At 43.9% G+C, this 12078-nt stretch overlaps 2 protein-coding genes across 2 annotated transcripts; one reads left to right on the forward strand and one right to left on the reverse strand.

The window, feature by feature from the left end:
• Positions 1-2587: 2587 nt before the first annotated feature.
• LOC138904236 (uncharacterized) lies at positions 2588-3409 on the reverse strand. Its single transcript, XM_070192741.1, has 2 exons — positions 3044-3409; positions 2588-2947 (listed from the first exon to the last, which is right to left on the reverse strand). Exons 1-2 carry the CDS (start codon positions 3407-3409, stop codon positions 2588-2590), a joined length of 726 nt encoding a protein of 241 aa, XP_070048842.1.
• A 5610-nt stretch (positions 3410-9019) lies between these two features.
• On the forward strand, positions 9020-10575 carry LOC138904237 (uncharacterized). The gene is made up of 3 exons (XM_070192742.1): positions 9020-9559; positions 9643-9879; positions 9928-10575. Exons 1-3 carry the CDS (start codon positions 9020-9022, stop codon positions 10573-10575), a joined length of 1425 nt encoding a protein of 474 aa, XP_070048843.1.
• The last annotated feature ends 1503 nt before the right edge of the window (positions 10576-12078 follow it).

Here is a 12078-nt window from a genome sequence, read left to right on the forward strand (position 1 = left end):
GAGCCTCCTGGAGAATCAGCTCACGCAAACTATCTACATTGGGCACACATAGCCTGCCATCCATCCTCAATGCACCATCATCCCCAATAATGACCTTCTTAGCATCACCGTGCTAGACCGTGTCCTTAAGGACAAGCAGATGTGGGTCATCACACTGACGCTCCCTGATACGATCAAACATAAAAGACCGAGAGACCACACAAGACAATACTCGACTCGGCTCAGAAACATCCAATCTAACAAACTGGCTAGCTAAGGCCTGAACATCCAATGCCAATAGCCTCTCTACTGCTGGAAGATATGCTAAGCTCCCCAAACTCTCCGCTCGGCAAGTCAAGACATCGGCCACCACATTGGCCTTCCCATGATGGTATAAAATGGTGATATCATAGTCCTTAAGAAGCTCCAACCACCACCACTGACGCAAATTAAGATCCTTCTGTTTTAACAAATGTTGCAAACTCCGATGATCAGTGTAAATCTCACAATGGACCCCGTACAAATAGTGCTGCCAAATATTCAAGGCGTGAACAATAGCTGCTAACTCAAGGTCATGGACAGGATAGTTCTTCTCATGAGGCTTCAACTGGCGGGAAGCATAAGCAATCACTTTACCCTCCTGCATGAGAACACACCCAATACCGATCCGTGAGGCATCACAATACACTATATAAGAACCAGAAGCTGATGGCAGAACTAGAACTGGAGTCGTGGTCAAAGCAGTCTTGAGCTTCTGAAAGCTCTTCTCACACTCCTCCGACCACCTGAAAGGAGCACCCTTTTGGGTCAATTTAGTCAAGGGTTATGCAATAGATGAGAAGCCCTCCACAAAACGGCGGTAATAACCAGCCAAACCAAAACAACTTTGAATTTTCGTGGCTGAGGACGGTCTGGGCTAACTCTACACCGCCTCTATCTTCTTCGGATCCACCTGAATACCCTCCCTAGACACCACGTGCCCCAAGAACGCCACTAAACTGAGCCAAAACTCACACTTGGAGAACTTTGCATAAAGTTTCCCCTCCCTCAATCGCTGTAACACAATCCTCAGATGCTGAGCATGCTCCTCCTAGCTACGAGAGTACACCAGGATATCATCAATGAATACAATAACGAACGAGTCAAGATAAGGCTGAAACATACTGTTCATCAGAAGCATGAAAGCTGCTGGGGCATTGGTCAGCCTAAAAGACATCACAAGGAACTCATAATATCCATATCGGGTCCTGAAAGCTATCTTAAGAATATCTGAGTCCCGAATCTTTAGCTGGTGATACCCTGACCTAAAATCAATCTTGGAGAATACCCTTTCTCCCTGAAGCTGGTCAAACAAATCATCAATACGCGAAAATGGATACTTGTTCTTGATTGTGACCTTGTTCAACTGCCTCTAATCAATACATATTCTCATAGTACCATCCGTCTTCTTTACAAATAGAACTGGTGCACCCCAAGGTGACACGCTAGGCCGAATAAACCCCTTATCAAGGAGTTCCTGAAGCTGCTTCTTCAATTCCTTTAACTCCTCCGGTTTCATACGATATGGTGGAATAAAAATGGGTTGAGCGCCCAACACCAAATCAATATCCCTGTCGGGCGGCATGCCCGACAGATCTACAGGAAACACATCCAGAAAATCTCGCACCACAGGAATAGAATCAATAGCAGGGGCCTCTGCACTAACATCCCTCACAAAATCCAAATAGGATAGACAACCCTTCTCAACTATCCGCTGAGCCTTCAGGTATGAAATCACTCTACTGGGAACATAGTCTATAGAACCTCTCCACTCAACTCTCGGCAACCCCGACATCACTAACGTCACGGTCTTAGCGTGATAATCTAAAACAGCTTGACATGGAGACAACCAATCCATACCCAATATCACATCAAAATCGACCATACTAAGCAGCAAAAGATCTACTCTGGTCTCCAGACTCCCAATAGTCACCACACATGACCAATATACACGGTCCACAATGATAGTATCGCTCACCGAAGTAGATACATGAACAGATAAAACTAGAGACTCACAGGGCATATCCAGAAAATGAGCGAAATACGAAGACACATATGAATAAGTGGAACCAGTGTCAAATAATACAGAGGCATCTGTGTGGAAAACTGAGACAATACCTGTAATCATAGCATCTGAATCAATGGCATATGGTCTGGCAGGAAGAGCATAGAAACGGACCTGGCCACCCCCTGATCGGCCTCCCCCTCTCGGGCGACCCCTAGCTGACTGGGCTCCACCTCGAGCTGGCTAGATGGGTGGTGGAGCTGCTGGTGTTGGTGCCATCGGCTGAGTACTCTGTTGTGGAGGCCCACTCAAAACATGTCTAAAAGGACGGCCACCTACCTTGGTGGAACTGCCCCCAGAAGGAACACCGTTGAAGCCACCCTGGCCATGAGGCCTCTTGGTGGAACCCACTCCTGGCTGCAAACCATCTCAATATGATGAGAAAATGTAGACAACCTTGTTGAAAGTAGTACCAGACACTCTCTCTCTAGTCATAAGCATTCGCAACTGAAAAGTGAGGCCATCTATGAACCTCCCGATCCTCTCCCTGTCTATGGGAACCAACTAGATAGCATGACGGGCCAACTCTGAAAATCTCATCTCATACTGCATCATGGACATATCACCCTGACGAAGCTGTTTGAACTGCTTGTGCAGCTCCTCTCTGCGGGACTGAGGCATGAACTTCTCCAGGAATAGACCGGAGAACTGCTGCCAGGTAAGGAGCATTGTGCCGACTGGCCTACGCCTCTCGTAAGCCTCCCACCAACTAAAGGTATCCCTAGAGAATTGAAAAGTAGTAAACGAGACCACACTGGCCTCTAGAATACTTGCGGTACAGAGTATCCTCTGGCACCTATCCAAGAAGCCATGTGCATCCTCTCTCTCGACACCACTGAAAGATGAAGGCTGTAGCAATCGACACTGCTCATCATCAAGAATGACAGGAACCACATAGTCCTAAGCAGCCGTAACTGGCTGGGCTGGTGGTGCCCCCGGTGTCTGGAATCCATGTACCACCTGCTCTAGTGTGCGGGCGGCAGGAGTCTGAGCACCTTCCCCGGCCTGAGAAGTGGTTGTTGCGACCGAAGCAGAGACCGCCTGAGCAAGACTAGTACACGCGGTCAGGATCTGAGCTAAGGACTCCTGAAGGCCTAGAATCGCAATAAGCACAGGTGGTGCCTGAGCTGGTCCCATAGGCTCGTCCACAACTGGAGCATGCTCCTGAACTGGGAAAACTGATAAATCTGCAGGTGTTGCCCTAGCTGCGGTGTGAGCTGCACCTCTGCCCCTACAGCGGCCTCTACCGCGACATCGGCCTCTCGCAGTCCTGACTTTTGGTACTGGTGGTTGTCCATCCTGCCCCGTAGTACGCGTCCTCACCATCTATGAGAGAATTAGAACAACAGAAATTTAGTTACCAGAATTAAAAGATTCGCACGACAATAATTCAAGAATGTGAAATTTCCTAAGGGTTCGGCAGCCTCTCGAAGATAAGTACAAACGTCTCTGTACCGATCCGCAAGACTCTACTAAACTTGCTCATGACTCGTGAGACCTATGTAACCTAGGCTCTAATACCAACTTGTCACGACCCAAAACTCTAACCTATCGTGATGGCGCCTATCGATGGTACTAGGCAAGCCGACCTTTCAAAAATACTTCAATATTTCATAAAAAGTATAATTCAAAGCTTTTTCATACTAGAAATTTTTACAAAAAACCGGAGTTGAATTCAAAATAAAATGCGAAAAGATAGCCCCAAACATCGGGGTGCCACCAAGTCATGAGCATCTAGATATCCAGTCTAATAAAAACAGTGTCTAAGTATCAATACACGAAAGAAGGAAAACATAGAAGGAGAGACAAGGTAGGCGGACGTCGGCAGATACCTCGTAGTCTCCGGTACTCGATCGCGCACGAACTCAACGACTTCCGTGATCAAACACACCTGGATCTGCACATGAAGTGCAGGGTGTAGCATGAGTACAACCAACTCAGCAAGTAATAGAAATAAATAAGAAACTGAGAAGCAGTGACGAGCTATACAATTACAGTTCATTTTCAATAATTCCAGCAAAGAATAGACATGCTTTCGCATCCGTCAGTTTAAGTCCAATTAGATTTATACAGTTAAAGTTCAGGTAATTCAGATATAAAATCTTTTAGGAATTTCACAACAACGACTGATAGCAACTAAGTGCATCATCAAATGAAAAGGCAAGTACAGCCTCTCACGGAAACACTCACTTATCTCGTCACAACAGTTCAAATCACTCGGCTCTCAGCCCTCAGTACTCACACTCAATAGGTACATGTGCTCACTGGGGGTGTACAGACACCAAAGGGCTCCTTTTAGCCCAAGCGTTATATTCGCACGGACAACTCACGTGTTGCACGGATAACTCACGTGTTGTAGTATCAATATATGGAACCGCACGGACAACTCACATGCCATAGTATCAATACCTCATAGACACGCCCTCGGCCTCACTCAGTCATCAACCTCTCTAGTCTCTTGGGCCCTCAAAAATCACAAAGGTCGGCCCAAACAAAGATAACATAGTGTATCAGCAAGAATCAAGAAGAGGCTGAGATATGATACGCAAGTAAAACCCTGACTGAGTACAAGACAACAATTAGCAAGTAATTCAACAAGTATGCGACCTCTGCGGATCCCAACAATACCATCACATAGCCTAAGCATGATTTCTAACATGATTTGCAGTCAAATTTCTATAACACGGGGAGAGCATATAGCTAGCAACAAGTTATTCAACTTTACAGTTTAACGGAATGGACCAAGTCCCAATTCTTATGGTGTACGCCTACACGCCCGTCACCTAGCATGTGCGTCACCTCCAAAATACTCACATGATCCAATAATCCGGGGTTTCATACCCTCAGGACCAGATTTAAAACTATTACTTACCTCAAACCACGCAAAATCCTACTCTGAAATGCCTTTGCCCCTCGAATAAATCTCCAAACGTCCCGAATCTAGCCACAAGCAGTACGATATAATTAATATAGTCTAAAAGAATCAATTCCACAAGAAAGATACAAAATTATAAGCCAAAATCTAAAATAGGCTCAAACCAGACCCCGGGCCCACGTCTCGAAATCCGACAAAAGTCACAAAATATAAACACCCATCTATACACGAGTCCAACCATACAAGAATTACTCGAATCCAACCTCAAATCACCTTCCAAAACTCGAAATTGTAGCCTATGAAGTTTCTACCATTTCCCCCAAATTTACAACTCAAATCCCTAATTAGATGATGAAAATAGTAATAGATTTATGAAATATAGTCCAATCCGAGTTAGAATCACTTACCCCAACAATCTTCTTGAAGAAACCTTGAAAAATTGCCTTACACCGAGCTCTCAAAGTCCCAAAATCGAAATGGGAATCAAACGCTCGAAATTTCATTTTCTGCCCAGTTCTTCCGCATCTGTGGACATACTATCGCACATGCGACGCCGCACCTGCGGAATTTCCCTTGCAGGTGCGGAAATGACTTAAGGAACTGGGTCCGCATCTGTGAGCAAGAGGTCACAACTGCATGTGCGCACCTGCAGATAAGGGTCCGCTTCTGCGATCTTTCCCACCAGCTCACTCTCCGCATCTGCGGAGCTTCAAGCGCATATGTGGGCTCACAGATACGGAAATTCCCTCACACCTGCGACCCTTGGCCATATCCTTCATGACCGCTTTTGTGCTCCTTCACCCGCACGTGCGAAATCACAAGATATCAGAAAACTTCAGCCATTTACCTAAGTCCAAATTCAAACCGTTAAGCATCTGAAACATCCCCGAGGCCCCCGGGACCTCAACCAAATATACCAACAAGTCCTAAAACACCATACGAACTTAGTCGAACCCTCAAAAGATGTCAAACAACAACAAAAATACGAATCACCCTCCACTCCAAACTTAATGAACTTCAAAATTTCTAAATTCTACAAACGATGCCGAATCATACCAAATCACATCCGATTGACCTCAAATTTTGCACACAAGTCTTGTACAACATTATAGACCTACTCCAACTTCCTAAATCAGAATCCGACCCCGATATCAAAAAGTCAACCCCCGGTCAAACTTTTCAAAATTCGACTTTCGCCATTTCAAGCCTAAATTAGCTACAGACCTCAAATTTACAGTCCGGACATGCTCCTAAGTCCAAAATCACCCAACGGAGCTATCGGAACTGAAAGAACTCCATTCTGGAGTCGTCTTCACACAATCCTGACAACGGTCAAAATCCTAAGACTTAAGCTTTCGCTTTAGGGACTAAGTGTCCCAAAACACTCTGAACCCAAAAACTGACCTCCCGGCAAGTCACATAAGCAGAAATAGATACGGGGAAAGCATTAAATAGGGGACTGGGGCTAATACACTCAAAACGACCGACCGGGTCATTACAGCAGGGAGCAGTGAAAGAAAGCAACCAAAGATGGTACATGGATAGTGGCTGCTCGAAGCATATGACTGGAAGCACCAATGATTTCTTTTTACTCAAAGCCCTGCAAGGAGGGAGTGTATACTTTGGAAATGGAAAAAAGGGATACATTCTTGGAGTAGGAAGAATTCGAAAGTCTCTCACTCACTCAATCGAAATGTGTATTACGTGAATGGCCAGAAGTACAGCTTGCTGAGTGTCTCTCAGATCTGCGACAAAGGCAACAAGGTGTAATTTGTGTCAAAAATTTGTACAGTCACAAAGATATTATCTTGATGGAAAAAGATACAAGAGCATCTATGTCGCTGATTTTGAGTCACTACATAATGAGGATCTCATGTGTCTGAGTGTTGTGGATGATGACGCTAAACTATGGCACAGAAGGTTGGGCCATGCAAGTTTTACATTGCTGAACAGTTGGTCAGGAAGGATCTGGTTCGTGGATTGCCTAAGTCAAGCTTCAAAAATCACAAGGTGTGTGATGCATGTGCAAAATGAAAGCAGATCAGATCCTTCTTCAAACCTAAAAAAGAAGCTTTGGGAAAGTTTGATGCAAAGAGTGATGAAGGAATATTTCTTGGATATTCATCACAAAGAAAAGCTTACAAGGTATACATCAAAAGAACTCAATGTGTTGAGGAAAGCATACATATGATCTTCTACTAAGCACAACACCCTCTTGGAAAAGCTGCACATGATAAGGCTGATCAAGATGGAGAGTTATCAAATATCCCTGGTGAAGTTATTGACATGGCAAATGGAAAGGTCGATATAATAAGTCAGGTCAAGGAATCAAATGACAATGGCACAGCTGAATCTCCAGCTGACATAGAGGAACCTGGTCCCCCAATCACAATAATTGAAGCAGAAAACAGAGTTGTGGATGTTGTACATGGAACTCCGGTTGCTGAGGTGAGGAACAAGACACATGGATCATATACAGAAGAATCTAAAACCTCTCATAATGAGATTCAGGTGTCCAACTGGAAGCAAAACATCTCACACCCTCTTCAAAATGTAATCACCCCCCTTGACTCAGGAATTCAAACTAGATCAAATTCTAGAAACTCACTTGACTTCTCTGCATTTCTCTCTCAAATTGAGTCCAAAAATATCAAAGAAGCATTGAAAGATGCTGACTGGATTACGGCTATGCAAGATGAGCTTAATCAATTTTAGAGGTACAGTGTATGGCACCTGGTTCCTCGACCTGCTCACAGAACTCTCATAGGAACCAGGTGGGTATTTAGAAACAAACTTGATGAGTTTGGAAACACCACAAGAAATAAGGCAAGGTTGGTAGTTCAAGGGTACAATCAAGAAGAAGGAATTGACTATGTATAGAGGCATTATTGGGTCACTTCTGTATCTCACAACAAGTAGACCAGACAATATTTTCAGTGTGGGACTCTGTGCCAGGTTTCAATCCAATCCAAAGGAGTCTCATCTGAAGGCTGCAAAGAGAATTCTGAGGTATCTCAAAGGAACGCAGGACCTGGTTCTCTACTATTTCTCAGGAGATAACTTTGACTTAATAGGGTATGTTGATGCTGAATATGTTGGTTACCTGGTGGATAGGAAAAGCACTTCTGGTATGGCATATTTTCTAGGCTCGTGTCTAATCTCATGGGGCACAAGAAAACAAAACTCAGTGGTCCTTTCAACTGCTGAAGCTGAGTATGTGGCAGTTGCCTCTTGATGTGCTCAATTGCTGTGGATCAAGCAGCAGCTAGAAGATTTTGGTGTGTTTTCTGATTGTGTGCCCTTACTATGTGACAACACTAATGCTCTCAACATGGCAAAAAATCCAGTTCAACATAAGAGAACAAAGCATATTGATGTGCGACAACACTTCCTCAGAGACAATGTTGAGAAAGGGCTCATCTGCATGAAGTCTTGCAACACAAAAGATCAAATTGCAGATATCTTCACCAAAGCTCTGAGCAGAGAGCACTCTGAAAAGAATCGCTTGGCACTAGGGTTGATGAAATCTAGCTAGGGACCTGGTCCCTCGATGATTGGCTATGAAAGAAATGTACAGGTAAAATAGCTAGAAAGTGTTTTATGGCAAAGTCTAACTCATCTCTATACCATTTCAGGTAGACACGCATGACGATTACAGAGCAAACAAGTAGCCAATGATATCGTATTTCAGTCAAAAGAATGAAGTTCACATTTAAAAAATCTTTCAGGGAACCTGGTTCCTTTGACACAGGTTAGTAGTTTCTATGTACTCTCATCAACATCTTTTTAACGGCTGAAATGGTGCCATGTCATTAAAATTGATGCCATGTCATTAAAATGTCAATCCTTCATTTATCTCTCTTTTTGGAACTCAAGCGTCCTACCCGTTATGAAACGACCCGTCTACCTAACTTGATACTCGTTCATAACCGGTCACTCACCCCTCTTAAGTAACCTCTCTCACGGTCACTATCATAATTGTTCACATTAAAGCCAAAAATTCCCTTTTTCCTTCAAACCAAAGACTCTCTTCTTCCATCAAACCCTCACTATCCTCCATCATGTCTGAAAATTTGGAGACTCAGACTGTTCCAAGCATCGTCCCCACTGTGTCATCACCCATTGAATTCCTAGTGCTAGAACCTACAATCCCTACACCATCTAGTCCAAACCCTAAGCTAGAGTCACAACCATCTACTGGTTCTTCTCCAACTCAGTCGAGCACTGGCTCTCATAGGAGTCGCAAAACCGCGACTCCCAAGAAATTTGTGGCAGCAACTTCTCTTTCTGTCTCATCGAAAAAAATGGTAGAAGCATATACAGTGGCAGAAAAAGACAATCAGGAAATATTTAGTCGACCAGTGAAAGAATGTTCTGAGATGCAAAGAGTGGGTTGTAACAGTGATGAATCGGCAAAGACTACCCCAGGTCTTAATTTGAATGTCGCCGAGTCTACAGGTAATGCTCTTCTTATGTCTTCTGAGTTTACTTTGGGTTTGCAAGAACAAGAGGCCATAGAGAATATGTTGTCAATTGCTGCTGAGGTTTGTGTAGTTGATGAGTATGAAAGCGTGTCTGAAACAAATGGGTCTAAGGGGAAGGTGATAGTCTACTAGCAGAGGGAAGGGAACTGGTGCCTGTCAAAAATCTGGCACCAGACAGTACTACTGGGGAAATTCCTAAGGGATCTGATCCCTTCACACAAGAGGAGCACTATGCTCCTACTTGGGATGAAACTCCTTGTTCTTCTAAAGAACCCCAGGTCAGTACTGATCCCGCTCTCTCTCCTCATTTCTATGCTGAGCTGTTGGCCATTGTTCCTCCCGAGATGCGATCTCTGTCTGAGGAGGAAAATGAAGGGAGTGAAGATGCCTATGATAATGTGGCTCTTGCGAGCTTCATCAAGCCTAGGATTAGTCAGGCAACTCCCTAAGAGTCAACTTCTAAGAGACTTATCACTAGGTTGCAGAAGAAGGAAGAATTTGAGTCAGTTTTAAGGAAAAGCAAAAAGGAAAAGAAGAAGAGGAGATTGGTGAAATATGGAAAGGTTGTAAATGAGAAGGTAGTGCCTCCTGCACTAGTCGTTGTTGTTGATGATAAGGTAGAAGAGGAACCTGGTTCCTTGGTTCGTAAGTCCTCAAAGAAACTTGTTGTTCCAAAGTCCAACAGGGAGTCATCTATGAGTGAAATGGACTTGAGCAAGGTTGAGGGTGAAAACTCTTGTGAGAAAGTAGCTGAGAAATCTGGTGAAGAGTTGGTTGAACAAGCGTCTGAGAAAAAGATGTCTGAGAAATCTGGTGAGAAAAGAAAAGATGCAAGACAATCAGTTAAAAGGAAGGCTAGTGCTAGTGAAGAACCTGGTTCCTCTAAAAGGGCCAAGGTTGATGCAACCCAGGATGCTGGAAGGGAAAAAAAACTGAGAAACCAAAAGGTACTGTGGGGCCATACATTTGCCCCTGATATTCTGGATATGTCAGGAATGCTCCAATTGGTGGAGATCTGCGAATTCCAACAGTGGACACATCTGTTCACAACTGACAATCCTAAGGTATATAAGGCAGAAGTCGTAGCTTTTATGCTGACTTCTTCACAGTTGAGGATGATAACATTTGTCTGACAGTGAACGGTGTTGATTTTGTGATGGACACTAGTGTATTGGGAGCCATTTTGGGCGTGCCCACTGATGGGATGTCATCCATTGAGGGGGTCTTCTCTACAAATTTCAGAAATACCATTGTGAAGGATAAGGCAGTACAACAAGAAGAACGGGTACACAAGAAGGCCCTCCTTCCAGTGTACCAACTGCTGTTCGAAATGGTGAACAAAGTTCTGCTCCCACGTGCTGAAAGACGCTCCATTACATCACGAGCAGACTTGGTTCTCATGGAAGCACTGGATGGTTACACCGCCATAAACCTGTCCGGTCTTATGATAGAGCACATGAAGAAAATAGTAGAGTTCAAGGAAGGTAATCATGGGTTGCCTTACGGGTTTCTCCTCACTAAAGTGTTTGAATTCTTAAGGTCCCCTTGGGACAGGCTAAAGTAGGAACTCGCAAGCAATCTTTCTCCAAAATCACCCTTGAAGAGTGTGAGTGCATTGATAGAAATGGAGAGGTAGGCAGCAATTTGACCATTTCTCAGTTGATCAATGCTCAAAACAGTGCCAATGAAGAAATAAGGAAGCTGAAGGCTCGGAATGCCATTCTCGAAGGTCAGCTCAGTCAGACCCAGGAGGCAGCTGGTTCCAATAGGGCCCAAAACACAGAGGTTGCCCTCCTGACAAAGGAAAATACTGCTCTCAGGAAACAGGTTGAGGACATGAAGGAAAGGTTGCTAACCGAGCAAGGGTCTGCAAATGCTCATATGGACATCATTCTTAGAAACCTTGCCTCTTCCTCTGCCTTCAGTGCTCCCCCTTCCAGTGCTCCTTAATAGTCGTCATGTTCCCAGTGTCAAGTTCCTAATGTTCGTCCTCTATTTTTAGTCTTAATGATGTTTATGACTGGTACCTTTTGTTGTTTTTATTTTGTGGATGTTTTGGTAACAATGGAACTGCTCCCTGATTAATTTCGAAAAATTAATAAAAATTTCATACTTTTGTTGTATATGTCTTGCTCTTTGGCTCTATTTTTAGTCATGATTGTGTGCACACATGTGGCATGAGTTAACCAAGCTAGACTTTTTTTTGCTTCTTGCTTGCTACTGATCTTTTTATGATGCCAAAAGGGGGAAAAATAATTGAGGGGGAACAAGCTGGGGAATAGATTTAGGGGGAATACAGGAAACTGATCTACCATTCTAGCGCTAAGGAACAGATTCAAAGGGAATACAGAAAACTGATCTATCATTCTGGCTCTTAGGGGAAACATCAATTATAAGTTTGTCATCATCAAAAAGGGAGAAATTGATAGATTATATGTATCTCTGTTATGTTTTGATGATCTAACAAACTTATTGATAAGAACCAGATAAGGAACTTGTTACACATCCTCAAGTACTTAAAGAACAACAAGTCTCAGTTTGGGAACGTGGTTCAACTCTTCAGGGTCAAAAGAACAACAGAGGGAATAGATGGCCACCAATTCTCGTGGTAACTGTACAAGTCAACTCCCCATAGC

Source organism: Nicotiana tomentosiformis, chromosome 2 (assembly GCF_000390325.3).
Source record: "Nicotiana tomentosiformis chromosome 2, ASM39032v3, whole genome shotgun sequence".
NCBI classification, from domain to species: Eukaryota; Viridiplantae; Streptophyta; class Magnoliopsida; order Solanales; family Solanaceae; genus Nicotiana; species Nicotiana tomentosiformis.

What these genes read in the sequence shown, in the direction of transcription:
- LOC138904236 (XM_070192741.1), bottom strand. Translation starts at nt 3,409, where the DNA reads ATGGTGAGGACGCGTACTACGGGGCAGGATGGACAACCACCAGTACCA. An exon ending in CCGCCCGCACACTAGAGCAG is followed by an intron (nt 2,948 to 3,043) that starts GTGGTACATGGA and finishes GATGATGAGCAG; the next exon opens with TGTCGATTGCTACAGCCTTC.
- LOC138904237 (XM_070192742.1), top strand. Translation starts at nt 9,020, where the DNA reads ATGTCTGAAAATTTGGAGACTCAGACTGTTCCAAGCATCGTCCCCACT. An exon ending in CAAATGGGTCTAAGGGGAAG is followed by an intron (nt 9,560 to 9,642) that starts GTGATAGTCTAC and finishes GAAATTCCTAAG; the next exon opens with GGATCTGATCCCTTCACACA. An exon ending in TCAAGCCTAGGATTAGTCAG is followed by an intron (nt 9,880 to 9,927) that starts GCAACTCCCTAA and finishes ACTAGGTTGCAG; the next exon opens with AAGAAGGAAGAATTTGAGTC.